The sequence below is a fragment of the Salvelinus alpinus genome, chromosome 3, assembly GCF_045679555.1.
Source record: "Salvelinus alpinus chromosome 3, SLU_Salpinus.1, whole genome shotgun sequence".
NCBI lineage: Eukaryota > Metazoa > Chordata > Actinopteri > Salmoniformes > Salmonidae > Salvelinus > Salvelinus alpinus.
In genome coordinates this window covers 47,797,809-47,820,492 of record NC_092088.1, presented here as the reverse complement: position 1 = coordinate 47,820,492, position 22,684 = coordinate 47,797,809, and the positions used below count along the sequence as shown (strand labels likewise).

At 43.3% G+C, this 22,684-nt stretch overlaps 1 protein-coding gene across 1 annotated transcript in view; it reads left to right on the top strand.

Moving 5' to 3' along the window:
- Positions 1-20,881, top strand: part of LOC139570860 (sodium/potassium/calcium exchanger 3-like) — a 164,531-nt gene extending 143,650 nt beyond the window's left edge. The window contains exons 6-17 of the mRNA XM_071393150.1: positions 3,871-3,974; positions 4,137-4,211; positions 4,407-4,432; positions 4,545-4,598; positions 4,747-4,874; positions 4,980-5,140; positions 5,281-5,548; positions 5,740-5,906; positions 6,837-6,951; positions 13,362-13,474; positions 17,304-17,369; positions 17,509-20,881. Of these exons, the coding sequence (XP_071249251.1) occupies positions 3,871-3,974; positions 4,137-4,211; positions 4,407-4,432; positions 4,545-4,598; positions 4,747-4,874; positions 4,980-5,140; positions 5,281-5,548; positions 5,740-5,906; positions 6,837-6,951; positions 13,362-13,474; positions 17,304-17,369; positions 17,509-17,658 (1,427 nt within the window). The 3' untranslated portion in view covers positions 17,659-20,881. The remainder of the gene's footprint in view (positions 1-3,870; positions 3,975-4,136; positions 4,212-4,406; positions 4,433-4,544; positions 4,599-4,746; positions 4,875-4,979; positions 5,141-5,280; positions 5,549-5,739; positions 5,907-6,836; positions 6,952-13,361; positions 13,475-17,303; positions 17,370-17,508) is intronic.
- The last annotated feature ends 1,803 nt before the right edge of the window (positions 20,882-22,684 follow it).

Genomic DNA, 22,684 nt, shown 5'->3' with positions numbered 1-22,684 from the left:
TAAGCAATTGAGCTATTTTGTTCATTGTTTTGCATTGTTAGTAACTTATTTTTTTTACTTATTGTACGTAATGTTGCTGCTACCGTCTTGTATGACCGAAAATAACTTCTTGACATCAGAACAGCGATTACTCACCACGAACTGGAAGAAGCTTTTTCCTTTAACGAGTCCGACGAGAAATATATACTGCTTTCCTGGAAACAAGCTCCGATCCCCGTCATTTGCATGAAGAAAAGACGGAAGAAAAGAGGACGCAGATCGGGCTGTCTTTTGAGAATCCGTAGGCGAGCGAGTAAACTCCCACTGCCATCAATTCTACTTGCTAACATGCAATAATTTGAACATAAAATTGATGACTTACGATTACCCTACCAACGGGGCATTAAGAACTGTAATATCTTATGTGTCACGAGTCGTGGCTGAACAACGACACAGATAATATAGAGCTGGAGGGATTTTCAATGTACCGGCAGAACAGAGAAGCTACGTCTGGTAAAGCGAGGGGTGGGGGTATGTGTCTTTTTGTCAAAACAGCTGGTGCGCGATGTCTAATATTAAAGAAGTCTCGAGGTATTGCTCGTCTGAGGTAGAGTACCTTATGATAAGCTGTAGACTACACTTTCTACCAAGAGAGTTCTCATCTATATTATTCGTAGCCGTCTATTTACCACCACAAACCGATGCTGCCACTAAGACCGCACTCAAACAACTCTATAAGGCCATAATCAAACAAGAAAATGCTCACCCAGAAGCGGCGCTCGTAGTGACCGGGGACTTTAATAGAGGCAAACGTAAATCCGTTTTACCAATTTTTTACCATTATGTCACATATGCAACCAGAGGGAAAAAAACTCCAGACCACCTTTACTCCACACACAGAGATGCATACAAAGCTCTCCCCCGCCTTCCATTTGGCAAATCTGACCATAATTCTATCCTCCTGATTCCTGCTTACAAGCAAATACTAAAGAAGGAAGTACCAGTGACTCGCTCAATATGGAAGTGGTCAGATGCTACGCTACAGGACTGTTTTGCTAGCACAAACTGAAATATGTTCCGGGATTCATCCAATGGCATTGAGGAGTATACCACCTCAGTCATCGGCTTCATCAATAAGTGCGTTGACGACATCGTCCCCACAGTGACCGTATGTACTTCAATTCACATACCGCCCCAATAGATCCACAGATGATGCAATCTCAATCGTACTCCACACTGTCCTTTCCCACCTGGACAAAAGGAACACCTATATGAGAATGCTGTTCATTGACTAGCTCAGCGTTCAACACCATAATGCCCACAAAGCTCATCACTAAGCTAAGGACCCTGGGACTAAACACCTCCCTCTGCCACTGGATCCTGAACTTCCTGACGGACCGCCCCAGGTGGTAAGGGTAGGCAACAACACGTCTGCCACGCTGATCCTCAACACTGGGGCCCCTCAGGGGTGTGTACTTAATCCTATACTCCCTGTTCACCCATGACTGCGTGGCCCAACACGACTCCAACACCATCATTAAGTTTGCTGACGACACAACAGTGGTAGGCCTGATCACTGACAACGATGAGACAGCATATAGGGAGGAGGTCAGAGACCTGGCAGTGTGGTGCCAGGACAACATCCTCTCCCTCAATGTGAGCAAGACAAAGGAACTGATCGTGGACTACAGGAAAAGGTGGCCGAACAGGCCCCCATTAACATCAACAAGGCTGTAGTGGAGCGGGTTCGAGAGTTTCAAGTTCCTTGGTGTCCACATCACCAACGAGCTATCATGGTCCAAACACAACAAGACAGTCGTGAAGAGGGCATGACAACACCTTTTCCCCCTCAGGAGATTTGGCATGAGTCCCCAGATCCTCAAAAAGTTCTACAGCTGCACCATCGAGAGCATCCTGACCGGTTGCATCACCGCCTGGTTTGGCAACTGCTCGGCATCTGATCGTAAGGCACTAGAGAGGATAGTGCATCACTGGGGCCAAGCTTCCTGCAATCCATTTAACATTTACATTTAAGTCATTTAGCAGACGCTCTTATCCAGAGCGACTTACAAATTGGTGCATTCACCTTATGACATCCAGTGGAACAGCCACTTTACAATAGTGCATCTAAATCTTTTAAGGGGGGGGGGGGGGGTGAGAAGGATTACTTTATCCTATCCTAGGTATTCCTTAAAGAGGTGGGGTTTCAGGTGTCTCCGGAAGGTGGTGATTGACTCCGCTGTCCTGGCGTCGTGAGGGAGTTTGTTCCACCATTGGGGGGCCAGAGCAGCGAACAGTTTTGACTGGGCTGAGCGGGAACTGTACTTCCTCAGTGGTAGGGAGGCGAGCAGGCCAGAGGTGGATGAACGCAGTGCCCTTGTTTGGGTGTAGAGCCTGATCAGAGCCTGGAGGTACTGAGGTGCCGTTCCCCTCACAGCTCCGTAGGCAAGCACCATGGTCTTGTAGCGGATGCGAGCTTCAACTGGAAGCCAGTCCAGGACCTATATAATAGGCGGTGTCAGAGGAAAGCCCATAAAATTGTCAGAGACTCCAGTCACCCAAGTTATAGACTGTTTTCTATGCTACCGCACGGCATGTGGTACCGGAGTGCCAAGTCTAGGACCAAAGGCTCCTTAACAGCTTCTACCCCAAGCCATAAGACTGCTGAACAATTAATCAAATGGCCACCGGACTATTACATTGACCCCCCTCCCCTCCATTTGTTTTGTACAGTGTTGCTACTCACTGTTTATTATCTATACATAGTCACTTCACCCCTACCTACATGTACAAATTATCTCTAACCTGTACCCCCGCACACTGACTCAGTACCGGTACCCCCTGTATAGTCTTGTTATTGTTATGTTATTGTGTTACTTTTTATACTTTAGTTTATTTGGTAAATATTTTCTTAACTCTTCTTGAACTGCACTGTTGGTTAAGGGCTTGTAAGTCAGCATTTCACGGTAAGGTTTACACTTGTTGTATTCGGCGAATGTGACAAATAAAGTTTGCTTTGATTTGAAAATGGTCACTGGTTCAAATACCAAGCCAACAAGGTGAAAAATCTGTTGGTGTGCCCTTGAGCAAGGCACGTAACTCTAATTTGCTCCAGGGGCTCTGTACTACTATGGCTGACCCTGTAAAACTGCACCTATCTGGTGTATGTGACAGTGATATACAATATAACTCAGAGCAGCTTACCGATCACTGCACCTGTGCACAGCCCATCTGTAAATAGCCCACCCAACTACCTCATCCCTGTAACGTTCGCCGTCGGAATGAGACCAAAGCGCAGCATGGAAAGTGTTCATGATTTAATGTTCACAAAAACACTCAAACAAAATGACAAAAGGAGAAAACGAAAGCGCACAGTTCTGTCAGGGAAACAACCTAAACAGAAAACAACACCCCACAAAACCCAAACGGAAAATGACAACTTATATATGATCCCCAATCAGAGACAATGATAGACAGCTGCCTCTGATTGGGAACCACACTCGGCAAAACAACAAAGAAATAGAAAACATAGATTTTCCCACCCGAGTCACACCCTGACCTAACCAAACTACATTTGCACACACCGTACATAGATTTTTCTATTGTGTTATTGACTGTACGTTTGTTTATCCCATGTGTAACTCTGTGTTGTTGTTTTTGTCACACTGCTTTGCTTTATCTTGGCCAGGTCGCAGTTGTAAATGAGAACTTGTTCTCAACTGGCCTACCTGGTTAAATAAAGGTGAAATAAAAAAATTATTTAAAAAGAAAACTGTATACATACTGTATAAGTTAACCATGTCAATAGTTTACATGTATAAATGTGTAACCCTCCATTCCTAACCATTGTATAACCCATGGATGTTCTGTATTTTCACTGTCTCTGTGCAGGTGTGTTCATCACTAAAGGGGATGTGGGGGTGGGCACGATCGTGGGCTCAGCTGTCTTCAATATCCTCTGCATCATTGGAGTGTGTGGAATATTTGCTGGCCAGGTAGGTTTCTGCACCTTGGCTTGCACAGCAACAGACACAGACACAGACACACACACAGGAAGGGATGAATACATGGGGGTGAAATGTTGGCTCTTCCACTCTTACAGACCGTTCCTCTCTCTCCCCCCTCTCCCCTTCTCTCTCTCTCTCTCTCTCTCTCAGGCAGTGCATCTGTCTCGTTGGTCTCTTATGAGAGACTGTATGTACTACACCCTATCCATCACTGCTCTTATAGTGGTGAGTGGAGCCTGACCATTGCAAACCATTGAAGTGGGCCTTAGTGTGTTGCCTCCTGCTGATCAGATGGTGTATCTACAGAGTGGATCCATATACTAATGTTTACATCAGAGAAAAGTGAACCCCAAAAGCGAATACTGTACTTCCAATCATTCTTCCAAGTGTTCAGTATCATTCTTCTTTGTCTCCTTACAGTTCATATATGATGAAAAGGTTTCATGGTAAGTATGGCTTGCACTTATGTATACAGCACATACACCTATATGTTATGTGTTGTGTTGTATAGCTGTTAAAAATCAGCTTCAATTGAATCCCGCTTGATGTGTGTTCCAGGTGGGAGTCTCTGACACTGGTTCTGATGTATTTCGGCTATATTTTGATAATGAAGTAAGTCTGTGTCTGAAACCATCAATACCACACACAAACACACTTCAGAACCATTTCATGTATCCTGAGTAGAGGTATGAAGTTGTATCCACAGCCTTGTACTGTCCCTCTTTGTCTAGGTTTAACTCGTGTTCCTTTATGTGTATAGGTTTAACTCGAACATTGTGCATTTCCTGGAGAGGCGGAAGAAGAACTCGTCCAGCCTGGGGAACGGCACAGCCAGTAACGCTGACCTGGACGACAACTGTGACGCCAGCGCTGTCCTGCTGAAGAAAAGTACGGTCTGACCGTTCTGCCATGCATGTGCCTGTGTGTGTTTGTCTCATCTCTCTCACATCGCTCACGTCTCTCTCTCTCTCTCTGTGTGTATGTCTCCTGTAGCTAACTTCCACAGAAAGCAGTCAGTGTTGATGGTAGATGAGTTGCTGTCAGCCTACCCCCACCAGCTGTCCTTCTCTGAAGCCGGCATGAGGATCATGATCACCAGCCACTTCTCCCCTCGCACACGCCTCTCCATGGCCTCACGCATGCTCATCACTGAGGTATGACCACACATGCCTTCTGCATATGTGGCCGTGTTTCTGTTTGCTTTGTGGGTGTGAATAAACTGTATTCTTACAGCATACTTATTTTGAAAATTTTGTACAGCATATGACATGTGCGTATGCATGTATTTGTGAAGAGACAGCGTCTGATTAGCACCCGGCCGTTCACTAACGGAGACTCAGAGGTCACAGTGAAGGTCGGCAGTAGACGGGGCCTGGAGAACGGACTGGGCGGGCCTGAAAGGGGAGTCAAAGGTCGCCATGGTCACCATGGAGAGGACGACAGGGGAGATGTGGAGGCCGGCAACGAGACGGAAAACGAGAACGAAGACAATGAGAATAATGAGAACGATGAAGAGGAGGAGGACGTAGGGGAGGGACCTTTCGTGCCCTTTCACGCCCCAGGTAAAAACCAATATAACATTACAGGGTTTCAAAAACATTCAGTCTCTCTGAGCTCTCTTTATTGTGTTGGTCAACACTCGCCTAAAAGTATTTTTAGATTTCCTCAATAAAAACATCAGTTAATGTAAATCCAGCAAAGAACACAAATTGAAACTGCATCTCTTTCCCTCTCCCTCCATCTCTTTCTCTAGCTGGGTGCTGTAATAAGGTCAAGTGGCTGTTGGCCTGGCCTCTGTGCCTGCTGTTGTTCTTCACGGTGCCTAACTGTGCCAACACTCACTGGGAGAGATGGTTCATGGTCTCCTTCGTCACTTCCACCCTCTGGATTGCTGGTTTTTCCTATGTCATGGTCTGGATGGTGAGGGCACACACGCGCGCACACATACACACACACACGCATATAACACTGATGCCTCCCAAGTGGCGCAGTGGTCTAAGGCACTGCATCACAGTGCTAGCTGTGCCACTAGAGATCCTGGTTCAAGTCCAGGCTCTGTCGCAACCGGTCGCGACCGAGAAACCCATGGGGCAGCACACAATTGGCCCAGTGTCAACCGGGTTTGGCCAGCAGGGATGTTCTTGTCCCATCGCGCTCTAGCAACTCCTGTGGCGGGCCGGGCGCAATGCACGCTGACACGGTCGCCAGGTGTACGGTTTCCTCAGACACATTGGTGCGGCTGGCTTCCGGGTTAAGTGGGCATTGTGTCAAGAAGCAGCGTGGCTCGGTTGGTTTGTGTTTCGGAGGACGCACGGCTCTCAACCTTCGCCTCTGCCAAATCCATACATGAGTTGCAGCGACGGTGTCACAATATTGTGTATAGGTGGCATGGAAGTCAGACGCAGGAGAGTTAGACGGAGTGTAAATGTAGACTTTTACTAAATGTCCACTCGACATGCTCCAAACACGAAAATATACATACATCAAATAAACATGGGTATGAGGACCCGTCGCGCACCTATACAACAAGAAAACAATACTTGACATAAAATAATCTCTGACAAACACATGAGGGGAAACAGAGGGTTAAATACACAATAGGTAATGAATGGGATTGAAAACAGGTGTGTGGGAAGACAAGACAAAACCAATGGAAAATGAAAAATGGATCGATGATGGCTAGAAGGCCGGTGACGTCGACCGCCGAACACCGCCCGAACAAGGAGAGGCAACGACTTCGGTAGAGGTCGTGACAGACGGGACAAGATTGCAACTACCAATTGGATACCACGAAATTGGGGAGAATTAATAAAAAATAAACTCACTGATGTGTGTGTCTCTTCCCTTCAGGTGACAGTGATCGGATTTACTCTCGGTATCCCCGACGTCATCATGGGCATCACCTTCCTGGCAGCTGGCACCAGTGTCCCTGATTGCATGGCCAGTCTTATAGTGGCACGGCAAGGTGAGAACACACACAGAGTACTTTCTCTACCAAATCAAAATCAAATCAAACTTTATTTGTCACATGCGCCAAATACAATAAGTGTAGACCTTACCGTGAAATGCTTACTTACAACAAGCCCTTAACCAACAGAAGAGTTAAGAAAATATTTACCAAATAAACAAAAAACAAAAAAATTATAAACAGTAACAATATAAAATAACAATAACAAGGCTATATACAGGGGGCACCGGTACCGAGTCAATGTGTGGGGGTACAGGTTAGTTGAGGTAATTTGTACATGTAGGTAGGGGTGAAGTGACTATGCATAGATAATAAACAGCGAGTAGCAGCAGTGTACAAAACAAATGGGGGAGGGGTCAATGTAATAGTCCGGTGGCCATTTGATTAATTGTTCAGCAGTCTTATGGCTTGGGGGTAGAAGCTGTTAAGGAGCCTTTTGGTCCTAGACTTGGCGCTCCGGTACCGCTTGCCGTGCGGTAGCAGAGAAAACAGTCTATGACCTGGGAGACAGGAGTCTGACAATTTTTTGGCCTTTCCTCTGACACCGCCTATTACATAGGTCCTGGATAGCAGGAAGCTTGGCCCCTGTGATATACTGGGCCATACACACTACTCTCTGGTGCCTTACGATCAGATGCCGAGCAGTTGCCATAACAGGCGGTAATGGAACCGGTCAGGATGCTCTCGATGGTGCAGCTGTAGAACTTTTTGAGGATCTGGGGTCCCATGCCAAATCTTTTCAGTCTCCTGAGGGGGAAAATGTGTTGTCATTCCCTCTTCACGACTGTCTTGGTGTGTTTGGACCATGATAGCTTGTTGGTGATGTGGACAACAAGGAACTTGAAATTCTCACCCACTCCACTACAGCCCGGTTGATGTTAATAACCTCTCTGGGATAGCGGGACGCTTGCGTCCCAACAGCCTGGGAAAATGTAGAGCGCCAGACTCAAAAAAATTATATAAAATCTAACTTTATTAAATTACACATATAAGATACCAAATTAAAGCTACACTCGTTGTGAATCCAGCCAACATGTCAGATTTCAAAAAGGCTTTTCGGCGAAAGCATAAGATGCTATTATCTGATGATAGCAAAATGTCAACAAGACAGTGTAGCCTATTTCAACCATGCCGGCGCTACTCAAAACGTAGATATAAAATATAAAACATGCATTACCTTTGACGAGATTCTTTTGTTGGCACTCCAATATGTCCCATAAACATCACAAATGGTCCTTTTGTTCGATTAATTCCGTCCATATATATCCAAATTGTCCATTTATTTGGCGCCGTTGTACCAGAAAAAAACAGAGTCCAATTTGCGCAAAGTCACAACAAAATATCCAAAAAATTACCTCTACACTTTGCCAAAACATTTCAAAGTACTTTTGTAATACAACTTAAGGTATTTGTAAACGTTAATAATCGATCAAATTGAAGACGGGTCAATCTGTTTTCAATACATGAGATCAACAAACTCACGGTACTTTTCAAGTCTTGCGCAACAATCAAACAAAAACACAAGACGTCACTCTACTTTTTGGTGTTTTTCTTTGTCATTGTTCAAATGAATAACTTCAACCTATTTCCATACACTGGCGACATCCAGTGGAAGCAGTAGGAACTGCGAGTATAGTAATTAGAATTCTGGCCTGCCCATAATAACTCATTGAACAGACAGTGACTTAAAAAAAACTAAGTTAGTCCTCAGGGTTTTGACTGCTATATAAGTTCTGTTATACTTACAGATATGATTCAAACAGTTTTAGAAACTTCAGAGTGTTTTCTATCCAAATCTACTAATAATATGCATATCTTATATTCTGGGGATGAGTAGCACGAAGTTGAAATTGGGCACGCTATTTTTCCCTAAGTGAAAAATCTGCACCCTATCCTAAAGAAGTTTTAATGGGGGCCTGGTTCGACCCACCTTTTCCTGTACTCCACGATCAACTCCTTTGTCTTGCTCACATTGAGAGAGAGGTTGTTGTCCTGACACCACACTGCCAGGTCTCTGACCTCCTCCCTATAGGCTGTCTCATCGTTGTTGGTGATCAGGCCTACCACTGTTGTGTCATCAGCAAACTTAATGATGGTGTTGGAGTCATGTTTGGCCATGCAGTCGTGGGTGAACAGGGAGTACAGGAGGGGACTAAGTACACACCCCTGAGGGGCCCCAGTGTTGAGGATCAGCGTGGCAGACGTGTTGTTGCCTACCTTCACCACCTGGGGGCGGCCCGTCGGGAGGTCCAGGATCCAGTTGCAGAGGGAGGTGTTTAGTCCCAGGGTCCTTAGTTTAGTGATGAGCTTTGAGGGCACTATGGTGTTGAACGCTGAGCTGTAGTCAATGAACCGCATTCTCATATACAGTGGGGAGAACAAGTATTTGATACACTGCCGATTTTGCAGGTTTTCCTACTTACAAAGCATGTAGAGGTCTGTAATTTTTATCATAGGTACACTTCAACTATGAGAGAAGGAATCTAAAACAAAAATCCAGAAAATCACATTGTATGATATTTAAGTAATTAATTTGCATTTTATTGCATGACATAAGTATTTGATACATCAGAAAAGCAGAACTTAATATTTGGTACAGAAACCTTTGTTTGCAATTACAGAGATCATACGTTTCCTGTAGTTCTTGACTAGGTTTGCACACACTGCAGCAGGGATTTTGGCCCACTCCTCCCTACAGATCTTCTCCAGATCCTTCAGGTTTCGGGGCTGTCGCTGGGCAATACGGACTTTCAGCTCCCTTCAAAGATTTTCTATTGGGTTCTGGTCTGGAGACTGGCTAGGCCACTCCAGGACCTTGAGATGCTTCTTACGGAGCCACTCCTTAGTTGCCATGGCTGTGTGTTTCGTGTCGTTGTCATGCTGGAAGACCCAGCCACGACCCATCTTCAATGCTCTTACTGAGGGAAGGAGGTTGTTGGCCAAGATCTCGCGATACATGGCCCCATCCATCCTCCCCTCAATACGGAGCAGTCGTCCTGTCCCCTTTGCAGAAAAGCATCCCCAAAGAATGATGTTTCCACCTCCATGCTTCACGGTTGGGATGGTGTTCTTGGGGTTGTACTCATCCTTCTTCTTCCTCCAAACACGGCGAGTGGAGTTAGACCAAAAAGCTCTATTTTTGTCTCATCAGACCACATGACCTTCTCCCATTCCTCCTCTGGATCATCCAGATGGTCATTGGCAAACTTCAGACAGGCCTGGACATGCACTGGCTTAAGCAGGGGGACCTTGCGTGCGCTGCAGGATTTTAATCCATGACGGCGTAGTGTGTTACTAATGGTTTTCTTTGAGACTGTGGTCCCAGCTCTCTTCAGGTCATTGACCAGGTCCTGCCGTGTAGTTCTGGGCTGATCCCTCACCTTCCTCATGATCATTGATGCCCCACGAGGTGAAATCTTGCATGGAGCCCCAGACCGAGGGTGATTGACCGTCATCTTGAACTTCTTCCATTTTCTAATAATTGCGCCAACAGTTGTTTCCTTCTCACCAAGCTGCTTGCCTATTGTCCTGTAGCCCATCCCAGCCTTGTGCAGGTCTACAATTTTATCCCTGATGTCCTTACACAGCTCTCTGGTCTTGGCCATTGTGGAGAGGTTGGAATCTGTTTGATTGAGTGTGTGGACAGGTGTCTTTTATACAGGTAACGAGTTCAAACAGATGCAGTTAATACAGGTAATGAGTGGAGAACAGGAGGGCTTCTTAAAGAAAAACTAACAGGTCTGTGAGAGCCGGAATTCTTACTGGTTGGTAGGTGATCAAATACTTATGTCATGCAATAAAATGCAAATTAATTATTTAAAAATCATACAATGTGATTTTCTGGATTTTTGTTTTAGATTCCGTCTCTCACAGTTGAAGTGTACCTATGATAAAAATTACAGACCTCTACATGCTTTGTAAGTAGGAAAACCTGCAAAATCGGCAGTGTATCAAATACTTGTTCTCCCCACTGTAGGTGTTCCTTTTGTCCAGGTGGGAAAGGGCAGTGTGGAGTATGATTGAGATTGCGTCATCTGTGGATCTATTGGGGCGGTATGCGACTTAGAGTGGGTCTAGGGTATCCGGGAGGATGCTGTTGATGTGAGCCATGACCAGCCTTTCAAAGCACTTCATGACTACCGACGAGTGCTACGGGGCGGTAATCATTTAGGCAGGTTACCTTCGCTTCCTTGGGCACAAGGACTATGGTGGTCTGTTTGAAACATGTAGACTCAGTCAGGGAGAGGTCGGAAATGTCAGTGAAGACACTTGCCAATTGGTCCGTGCATGCTTTAAGTACACATCCTGGTAAGCCATCTGGCCCCGCGGCTTTGTAAATGTTGACCTGTTTAAAGGTCTTGCTCACATTGGCTACCGAGAGCGTTATCACACAGTCGTCCAGAACAGCTGGTGCTCTCGTGCATGCTTCAGTCTTGCTTGCCTCGAAGCAATCATAAAAGGCATTTAGCTTGTCTGGTAGGCTCGTGTCACTGGGCAGCTCGCGTCTGGGTTTCCTTTTGTAGTCCATAATAGTTTTCAAACCCTGCCACATCCGACGAGCGTCAGAGCCGGTGTAGTAGGTTCGTCTGAGGGCATAGCGTAATTTCTTATAAGCGTCCGGATTAGTGTCCCGCTCCTTGGAAGCGGCAGCTCTAGCCTTTAGCTCGATGCGGATGGTGCCTGTAATCCATGGCTTCTGTTTGGGATATGTACGTACAGTCACTGTGGGGACAACGTCGTCGATGCACTTATTGATGAAGCCGATGACTGAGGTGGTATACCCCTCGATGCCATTGGATGAATCCCAGAACATATTCCAGTCTGTGCTAGCAAAACAGTCCTGTAGCGTAGCATCCACTTCATCTGACCACTTCCATATTGAGCTAGTCACTGGTACTTCCTGCTTTAGTTTTTGCTTGTAAGCAGGAATCAGGAGGATAGAATTATGGTCAGATTTGCCAAATGGAGGGCGGGGGAGAGCTTTGTATTCATCTCTGTGTGTGGAGTAAAGGTGGTCTAAAGCTTTTTTCCTCTGGTTGCACGTGACAAGCTGGTAGAAATGAGGTAAAACTGATTTAAGTTTGCCTGCATTAAAGTCCGCGGCCACTACGAGCGCCGCTTCTGGATGAGCATTTTCTTGTTGGCTTATGGCCTTATAGAGTTGGTTGAGTGCGATCTTAGTCACAGCATTGGTTTGTGGTGGTAAATAGACAGCTACGAATAATAGACAGCTACGCTCGTGGTAGATAGTGTGGTCTACAGCTTATCATAAGGTACTCTACCTCAGGCGAGCAAACCCTCGAGACATCTTTGATATTAGACATCACACACCAGCTGTTATTGACAAATAGACACATACCCCCACCCCTAGTCTTACCAGACGTAGCTTCTCTGTTCTGCCGGGGGCATGGAAAATCCCACCAGCTCTACATTATCCATGTTGTCGTTCATCCACGACTCGGTGAAACATAAGATATTACCGTTTTTAATGTCCCGTTGGTAGAATAATCTTGATCGTAGGTCATCGATTTTATTTTCCAATGATTGCACGTTCGCCAATAGAATGGATGGCAGTGGAAGTTTACTCGCTCGCCTACGAATTCTCAGAAGGCAGTCCGACCCCCGCCCCCCTTTCTCCTTCTTTTCTTCATGCAAATGACGGGGATTTGGGCCTGTTCACGGGAAAGCACTATGTCCTTCTCGTCAAACTCGTTAAAGGAAAAAGCTTCTTTCATTTCGAGGTGAGTAATCGCTGTTCTGATATCCAGAAGTTATTTTCGGTCATAAGAGACGGTAGCAGCAATAAGTTAAAAAATAAGTTACGAGCAACGCAAAAAAACTTGCAAAATAGCACAGTTGGTTAGCATGTAAAACGATGCCATTCTTCCAGTGCTGTTTGCCCTGCTGCTCCCCCACCCTATGAACACACACAGGAATCAAAGAGCTCCACACTCTGTGTACATGGTCAACAGAGTGAAGGGCGATAGAGAGATGGGATGAGGAAGAGGGGAGAGGTTGTCATCTGTCTCTGTGACCAAGTCGTGTGGAAGTGATGGGGACGGGTGGACTGAAGAGAACCCAGCGTGGCGCCTTCCTCCATCCTTGATTTCTGTTATGTGTTAATTATCGCTCCCCTTTCAAAAATTTATCTGAGTCTGAGAGAGGGAAATGGAAACACATTCCATGACAGTCTGTTTGTTGTTGTTGTATTTGTTGTTTGTGGCAACCTGATTACCTCAGCAAGTCAGAATTCTTTATTGATGTTACCGATGTTGACCAACGTCTCTGTCTATTGATTTCTCTTTCTCTCTCCCTCTCTTTCTTTGCCTCTCCTCTTTTTTTCTCCCTCCCTGTTTCCATCCCTTTCTCTTTGTCTCTCTCTCGCTCCCTCTTGCTGTGTCTCTCAGGTTTTGGGGACATGGCTGTGTCTAACTCTATAGGCAGTAATGTGTTTGATATCCTTATTGGACTGGGCCTTCCCTGGGCCCTGCAGACTCTGGCCATCAACTACGGCTCCTACGTAAGTAACAAACACTGTTTCTTCTAACCCTGGCTGTGTAAGGTCTTTAGTAAACCTCTATCAGAAATGCACAATAAAAACTGACATCTGAAACTTATACGTGATAGGCCTATTCTGTGAAGGTAAAATTGATGTTGCTTTTTATTGTGAGAGATGACACAATTGATTTTCTGTCCAGAGCCCTCTCTGCTCCTGTCAAATGGCACCAATGTTATGTATGTTTATGTACAGTATTAGTCAGTGTCATGACATGTTTACGTAGCCATTGGAGCATCTGTTATTTGTGATCACTGTAGATACACGTATATATTCCAGTTTGACATGTGACTGGGTCCTAACACCTGAAAGAGATAGGAGAAAAGTAGCTGTCAGTAGTCCAAGAGAAATACAGCGTTGAGTGCACCTGTAGCCCAGTGTGCCAGAATCACACTAGATAAAACAGGCGTGGGGGTGCTGTGGCCGTGAAGGAATGCCTACATTAATCTGTTCCCAGGAGAAGAGAGACAAGCTTTTGCTGCCTTGCTGCTTTTGGAGTGTGGCGTGTTACATGATTATTCTCAATGAAGGCTTTGACTGTGTGTAACACGGACGCCAAACTGGCTGCGCGCGTGCGCTATCGTGCATACACTTATTTTGTCCCCCCTACACCAAACACGATCACGACACGCAGGTTAAAATATCAAAACAAACTCTGAACCAATGACATTAATTTGGGGACAGGTCAAAAAGCATTAAACATGTATGGCAATTTAGCTAGTTAGCTTGCACTTGCTAGCTAATTTGTCCTATTTAGCTAGCTTGCTGTTGCTAGGTAATTTGTCCTGGGATATAAACATTGAGTTGTTATTTTACCTGAAATGCACAAGGTCCTCTACTCCGACAATTAATCCACACATAAAATGGCCAAACGAATCGTTTCTAGTCATCTCTCCTCCTTCCAGGCTTTTTCATCTTTGAACTTATATGGTGATTGGCATCTACACTTTCATAGTATTACCACGACAACTGGCAAAACATTTCGTCTTTCAATCACCCACGTGGGTATAACCAATGAGGAGATGGCACGTGGGTACCTGCTTCTATAAACCAATGAGGAGATGGGAGAGGCAGGACTTGCAGTGCGATCTGCGTCAGAAATAGGAATGACTTCTATTTTAGCCCTTGGCAACGCAGACGCTCGTTGGCATGCGCGAGCAGTGTGGGTGCAATAATTGAATAACATGGATTTCAATAACATGTATTTTGCTACGCTCACGCACGCAACGTGTCCGGTCTGGTCAGCATGTTAGGGAATTGAGCTGTGTATTGCGGGCTAATGTAGGAGTGAGATACAGTGCATTCGGAAAGTATTCAGACTCCTTCAATCAAATTAATTTATAAAGCCCGTCTTACATCAGCTGATGTCACAGAGTGCTGTACAGAAACCCAGCCTAAAACCCCTAAACAGCAAGCAATGCAGGTGTAGAAGCAGTTTACTTTTTCCACATTTTGTTACGTTAAAGCCTTATTCTAAAATTGATTACATCTCTTTTTCCCATCAATCTACACACAATACCCCATAATGACGAAGCAAAAAAAAAAATTATACATTTTTGCATATTTATTAAAAAAACTAAAATTGGAAATATCACATTTACATTAGTATTCAGAGCCTTTACTTTGGCAGTGATTACATCCTCGAGTCTTCTTGGGTATGACGCTACAAGCTTGGCACACCTGTATTTGGATAGTTTCTCCCATTCTTCTCTGCAGATCCTCTCAAGCTCTGTCAGGTTGGATGGGGAGCGTCGCTGCACAGGTCTCTCCAGAGATGTCCAATCAGGTTCTAGTCCAGGCCCTGACTGGGCCAGTCAAGGACATTCAGAGACTTGTCCTGAAGCAACTCCTGCGTTGTCTTGGTTGTGTGCTTATGGTCGTTGTCCTGTTGGAAGGTGAACCTTCGCCCCCAGTCTGAGGTCCTGAGTGCTCTGGAGCAGGTTTTCATCAAGGATCTCTCTGTACTTTGCTCTGTTCATCTTTCCCTCGAGCCCGACTAGTGTCCCAGTCCCAGCCCCTGAAAAACATTCCCACAGCATGATGCTGCCACCACCATGCTTCACCGTAGGGATGGTTCCAGGTTTCCTCCAGACGTGATGCTTGGCATTTAGCCCAAAAAGAGTTCAATCTTGGTTTCATCAGACCAGAGGATCTTGTTTCTCATGGTCTGAGTCTTTAGGTGCTTTTTGGCAATTAGGTGCCTTTTGGCAAACTCCAATCGGGCTTTCATGTGCCTTTTACTGGGGAGCGGCTTCCGTCTGGCCACTCTACCATAAAGGCCTGATTGGTGGAGTGCTGCAGAGATGGCTGTGCTTCTGGAAGGTTTTCCCATCTCCACAGAGTAACTCTGGAGCTCTGTCAGATTGACCATCGGGTTCTTGGTCACCTCCCTGACCAGACTCTTCATCCCCGATTGCTCAGTTTGGCCATATGGCCAGCTCTAGGAAAAGTCTTGGTTGTTCCAACTTCTTCCATTTAAGAATGATTCAATGCTGCAGAAATGCACCTTCAATGCTGCAGAAATGTTTTAGTACCCTTCCCCAGATCCTGCCTCAACACAATCCTGTCTCGGAGCTCTACGGACAATTCCTTCGACCTCATGGCTTGGTTTTTGCTCTGACATGCACTGTCAAAAGTGGGACCTTAAATAGACAGGTGTGTGCCTTTCCAAATCATGTCCAATCAATTGAATTTACCACAGGTGGACTCCCATCAAGTTGTAGAAACATCTCAAGGATGATCAATGGAAACAGGATGCACCTGAGCTCAATTTTGAGTCTCATAGCAAAGGGTCTGAATAATATTTTATATTTAAGACAATTACATACATTTCTAAAAACCTGTTTTCGCTTTGTCATTATGGGGTACTGTGTGTAGATTGATGAGAAAAAAATATAATTTAACCCATTTTAGAATAAATCAAATCAAATATTATGTCACATGCACCAAACACAACAGGTGTAGACCTTACAGTGAAATGCTTACAGACAAGCTCTTAACCAACAATGCAGTTAAGAAAAATTAGTGTTAAGTAAAAAAATAAATAATTGAGAGTAGCAGTAAATTAACAGTAGCAAGGCTATATACAGGGAGTACCAGTACAGAGTAATTGAGGTAATATGTACATGTAGGTAGAGTTAAAGTGATAAACAGCAGCATAAAAGAGGGGGGGACAATGCAAATAGACTGTGTAGCCATTTGATTAGCTGTTCAGGAGTCTTATGGATTGGGGTTAGAAGCTGTTAAGAAGCTTTTTGGACCTAGACTTGGCACTCTGGTACCGCTTGCCGTGCGTTAGCAGAGAGAACAGTCTATGACTAGGGTGGCTGGAGTCTTTGACCATTTACCTCTACACCGCCTGGTATAGAGGTCCTGGATGGCAGGAAGCTGTGATGTACTGGGCCATACCCACTACCCTCTTTTTTGCCTTGCGGTCAGAGGCCGAGCAGTTGCAATACCAGGCAGTGATGCAACCAGTCAGGATGCTCTCGATGGAGCAGCTGTAGGCTGTAACATAACAAAATGTGGAAAAGGTAAAGGGGTCTGAATACTTTCCGAATGCACTGTACAGAGAACAGCTTATGGATACTGTATACATTTCAAAAGGGCCCCAAAAAAAGAGCTGGCATAAGACCATATAATCGTTTGGTGGTGTAACATCTGTTTTTGAAACTATTATTCTCTTCTGGAAATAGCAGGTGTACACTTTATACTGGTGCAAACGTGTTGTAAATCAGTTCCCAACCCCATGGTTTAACTTCTTCTGTGCCTGTTTAAACTTTTCTTCTCTTAGATTAAACTGAACAGCAAAGGGCTCATCTTCTCTGTGGGACTTCTGTTGGGGTCTGTGTTCCTCACAGTGAGTCATTCCATGTATATGTCTAAGATTTTAAAGAATAAAATATACTTGTGTATTGTATTTTACAGTCTATGCAGAATTACATTTGAGTAGAGCAACCATTAATGTAATTCCTTAATCTCTTCCCTCGCTCTCTTAGGTCCTGGGGGTACATCTGAATGGGTGGAAACTGGACCGTCGTTTGGGCCTGGTTTGTCTGCTCATGTACTGCATCTTTCTCTGCTTCTCCATCCTCATTGAGTACAACGTCTTCACCTTCGTCAACCTGCCCACCTGCAGAGACCGCTGAGACCCAGTTCTCACTCTCCCTTTTCTTTCTCCTCCCTGTCCTCCTGCCCCCACTCTCCAGGAGATGGTCTGGCTTGGGAGGGATCTGTCTGCACCTCAGATATTTGTATTATTATTATTATTATTATTTTCTTTATGGTCAGTGCAATAGGGAGTAGCGTGTGTGTGGTTTAAAGAGGAGAGGAGATAAACTGGGCACACATGCAGGAGCACAAACTGACTTGTAAAAAGCTTTCACACAGGACTCGTGAACAAAGCTATTTTTGTTGACTACTGCCTACTTTGATGTTAAGATTTTTATTTGTTTAGGATTTTTGTAAAGGTGTCTGAAACTGCATTATATTCTACCGTGTGATCTTGATGACAATTTATAATGTAATATGTTTATTAGCTGCTAACTGGCTTTGATGAAAGCCGGTCTTATACGAGTCTATAATGTGTACTGGAATAGTGTTGTTTGAACAATATTAAATTAAATGTTCTCCGCTTTGTAAATACATGCAGGCAGATATTCTATTTATTAATTTATTGATCGTTATTTATTTTAAATCCAAACCAACCCGGTTGGTCTCGAAGATGAGCTAATTTTGGAGATACTGTCTGTAGAGCTTAGTGCCACCAACACCCCTTGGCATGTTATGAGACTCCAGTCTAAAGTCACTTTTAGGGGAAACATCCTTCCAACATTCTTTTGACTCTTGCAAAAGAGGAATCTCTACTAAAATTATTCTGAGCATTTACTCTATGATGGACTTGATTTAGATCGAAATGCATCCTTAGCAAAGTCAAACCTATTCAGTGAGACTGCACTGAAGTATATTATGTGGTGTCTGTCCAAGGTGGGAGACGGTCTCTGTTTCAATGACAATGAGTGTTCCTACTTGCTGATTATTATGGCAATCTGGTCAAATGAAGCAAGCTTTGTGAAACAGTAAACTCCTTTTTTCCACACATGGAGCTCAAGAGAATGATATGTGCTGCCACATAGGGGCACAACCATGAACTACAGCACAATATTGGATTCCTACAGACTTTTTCTTGTTCCAAGTAACTTTTACCAAATGTACATTGCCTAGATGGACTTCCTGTATAAAGGATGGACTTCCTGTACCACCGACACACAGAGGAAATTAGGCATTTCTGTACTAATGAGTACTCCCAGTGTTATGATTCATAGAGGTAGAGATGCACTTTAAATAAAGCATCTGAACTTTGGCTGACCTGATGTTGGTTGAGCTACGGTAATTCATTTTTTGTAATGCACAATGTTTAGATTTGTCCAGATGGTAGGTTGTGCTACATTTAAATCAGTTCTTATGTCCTTTACGCCTTTAGTTTTAGGGATTATATCAGACGTAATCTGTAGACATGCAGGGGATTCTAGGACACTTGTTCAAGGCAAGCCAACCAGTCGTACGTTGATTGAATGTTTGCTATGTTAGTAACATCATCGCACCTTTATTTGACCTTTACAAAATGTATTTATCACACCACTGTAAACACACAGCAGACTAAGGGCTCTATTCAATCCGCATCGCGGAAATTCAGTTTTAAAGCGGGATTGAAATTTAAAAGCAATGTTCCCGCTTTAGCAGAGTTTACATTAACGGTTAAACGCTGCATATAGTCGACTCAATCGGGAATTACTTTTACATTTCTGTTGCCGAATCTGTAACGCTTCAGTTTTACAGATTGAATAGAGCCCTAACACTATCTGTAAAAACCAAGATTTTTCATCTGGTAGGTTTTTTTCATAGATGCAAATAACACACATTTATTGGAGAGAAAAAAACGAACTTGCTTTACAAACTGCTCTGAATGACATCTTGTGAACACTCATTTTATGGACCAATAACACAATATCTCAAATACATAAGTTATGATTTTAAAAAAGTCTCAATGTACAAAGTATTAGGGTTGCATTTATTTTGAAGCATGTTTATCGTTTGTTTTTGTTCATTTATTTATTTGTCTTGGGAAATGAGTAGACGGAGCACAACTCTAATGTCAAAGGAAAACAGGGTTTTTAAAAATGTAAAATCATTTATAATGCAATAATGATGAGCTTTACAATGTAAATATGTTGTTTCTTTTCATTTGATTGAAGGCACATTTCTAGATGGTATGTACAGTCACACATCCCTCTGTCAAGAGTAAAATGTATCTTGTAGGGCAGACTAAAACTAAGTGGTTTACAGAAGCCTGCACTGGAAGCTTGATATGAAAAGTGACTTATATCTACCAAGCCTATAAGTCAAAGACTCCTAACTTGTTTTAATTGGCCAATATCATACAAATACCCCCATCAAAACATTAAGTTGAAAAGATATCTCCAGTGGCACATCTAACTGAAATGTTAACCAGTGACATATTCATCCTTAGCCATAATACCATTGACAAATATGGTCAGATGTCATGTTGTGCTGCTGTTCATTTGTCCCTGGTTTGATGAGGATTATGATCTGAAAACAGGTACTGTACAACACAGGAGGTTGGTGGCACCTTCATTGGGGAGGACGGGCTCGTGGTAATGGCTGGAGCAGAATTGGTGGAATGGTATCACATATCAAACATGGTTTCCGTGTGTTTGATGCCATTCCATTTGTGCCATTTCGACCGTTATTATGAGCTGTTCTCCCCTCAAATACCACCATGTGCTTGAAATTCACCAGACTATCACCAATTCTAATATCTGCAGGTGAGCGGTCTTGAAGAAAGGAATATTTTAATAATTTGTGAAGTTCACATGGTGATATATTGCTGACGTACATATATACATACATGTAAATGTATTTATATATTTTGTCTTCATCTGTATATTTGTTCAATATATTTTCATAGATATGATCTTAGGTCCCCCTTGGTACCCTCCTTAGTCCTTTGTTTTGTTGTGTTTGAGATTTTGATATCACCTTGTTAACTCGCATGGATATATTTTAATATAATACATTATTTATGGTAATTATAATATAATTCTGATTCAAATTACATATATTAAAGATGGCACTAAACTTGGCTGTTGAACTGGACCTCCTAGATGACTGCATGTTGTTTCTGATAGGATTGCCGAGTTTGATGATGTAATGTTAATCAATTAACCTGAAGTATGCCTCCGGAACAGGGAGATCAAAACAGAATGGTTTACTTTGTGTGCCGATGTTTCAGATGTAATTTAGAATACTTTTGGTACTTCCGCATAAATAAAGTATATTTGCTTAAGGTAATGCATGTATCCTTGTGTTGCTTCCCACACAACCACCAGAAAAGCTTTTATCATAAAGTCTATAACGTAACTTTAGATGTGAAATTAAAAAGAGAGGAGAAAGAGAATGTGAAAGAGAGATACTCACTAAACCGGTATTTTCATGAGTCAATTATCTGTCTAATTTCGCAACACATACTGCCCCTTTATTGTGTAAGTGTTGTGGGCATTCACGATTGTTGGAGCACATGCACTTGGCAAATTAGCAGAGAAAGTGACCATGCAGCTCACTCTGGCCTGCTCTTGACATTATTCTACAAAAATGCTATCAGACTCTCATAATGTTGAAAAAAAATGTTGTAGGCTACCCCCACACGGTCATGTCTTGATAGGATAAAGATTATTTTAGCTAACCCTTTTCCTAAATTTAACCTAATTCTTCTATCCTGCTAAATTCATCCTCTAAATCAATTTTGACAAACTAGGCCTATAGTATCGAGGAGGCAAGATCAGGTGGGACCATTCTAGCCAGTGAGAGGGCAGATATGCGTATGAACAACAGGCACAATGGTTTTGACTAGTTACCACAGCCAAAGTAAAAATTGGCCATCATAAAAATGTATGATGCTTTTGTTGTTGCTTTTTGCTCTTCATTCAAGGTTAGGCATAAGGTTAGCAGTGTGGTTAAGGTTAGGTTTAAAGAAACGACTTTACAAAATAAAATGCATTATTATTCCCATACCATTATTACAGAGAATCAAACAAGTTATGCTACCCCCTGCCTATAGTCCGGCACAGTGTACGCATCATAATACCCATAAAACCTAGCGGTTAAACCCGGTAATGGTTCCAATCATTTTTTCACAATTCATTTTTGCATCTGGGATTTTAGAACTATATCATAATTACATTATAAGGTCTGTGTTTCGTGTAGGCTTACCCTGGCGTGACGTATTGATAACAGTGTAATTCTCACTTGGACAAGGTGAGTTTTATCAATATATTGCAACAGAGAAAACCTCAGCAAGACTACAAATTCCTGCAGGAAGCTCCTGCAGGTCATCTCTAGCCGACACTGTTAGCTACCAGCGCAATCAGAGACCTTCTGTGTCCAATCCATGAACTTCTTACATCCCCTTTCACTGTTTTAGCTAGCCACAGACTACACAAGCTAACTAGTTAGCAGAGCAGTAGATCAAAAAATAGCCTAGATAACTGTTTGTACAGTATTTCAACTATTTCAGACCTCATGGCATTTTTCAAGCATGAGCATAAGAGCCTTAAAAGGGGAGAAGACCACGATAAGTCTGGACAGCAGTGCAGCTATAGTGAGGGGCAACTTACCGATTTGGTCAGGGCCAGCATGAGGGATAAAGTTTATCCTGTGTCGGTAAGTATAGCTATTAAGTTTGTGCATCTTAGCAATACAATGTGTTCTATACAGCTATCAACAGTCTACAAGGAAAGACCCACTTAATTATATAATCATGAACCAGATTACCCCAGATACCATACTTCGATGAATGATAACTCAGCTCTAGAATGTTGTCATTGATGAGAATGAATATAAAAATCTATTGACATTCAGAATTGACTTTGTTTAAACATCCAGCCTGTATTGTAGTTTCATGACGAGACAAATCTTCAAAGGCACAGTATTTATTTATTAGGAGTGGTACATGCATTCATAGTTTTGATTTTAGCCTCCTTCCCACTATATGATTGATATGTCAAGTAATAAAATCCCAAGTTATCAATTAAAAGTTAATGGAAAAGCTGCACTTGTCCTCGTGAAAATGACAGTTTATTAAATATTCTACAGCTA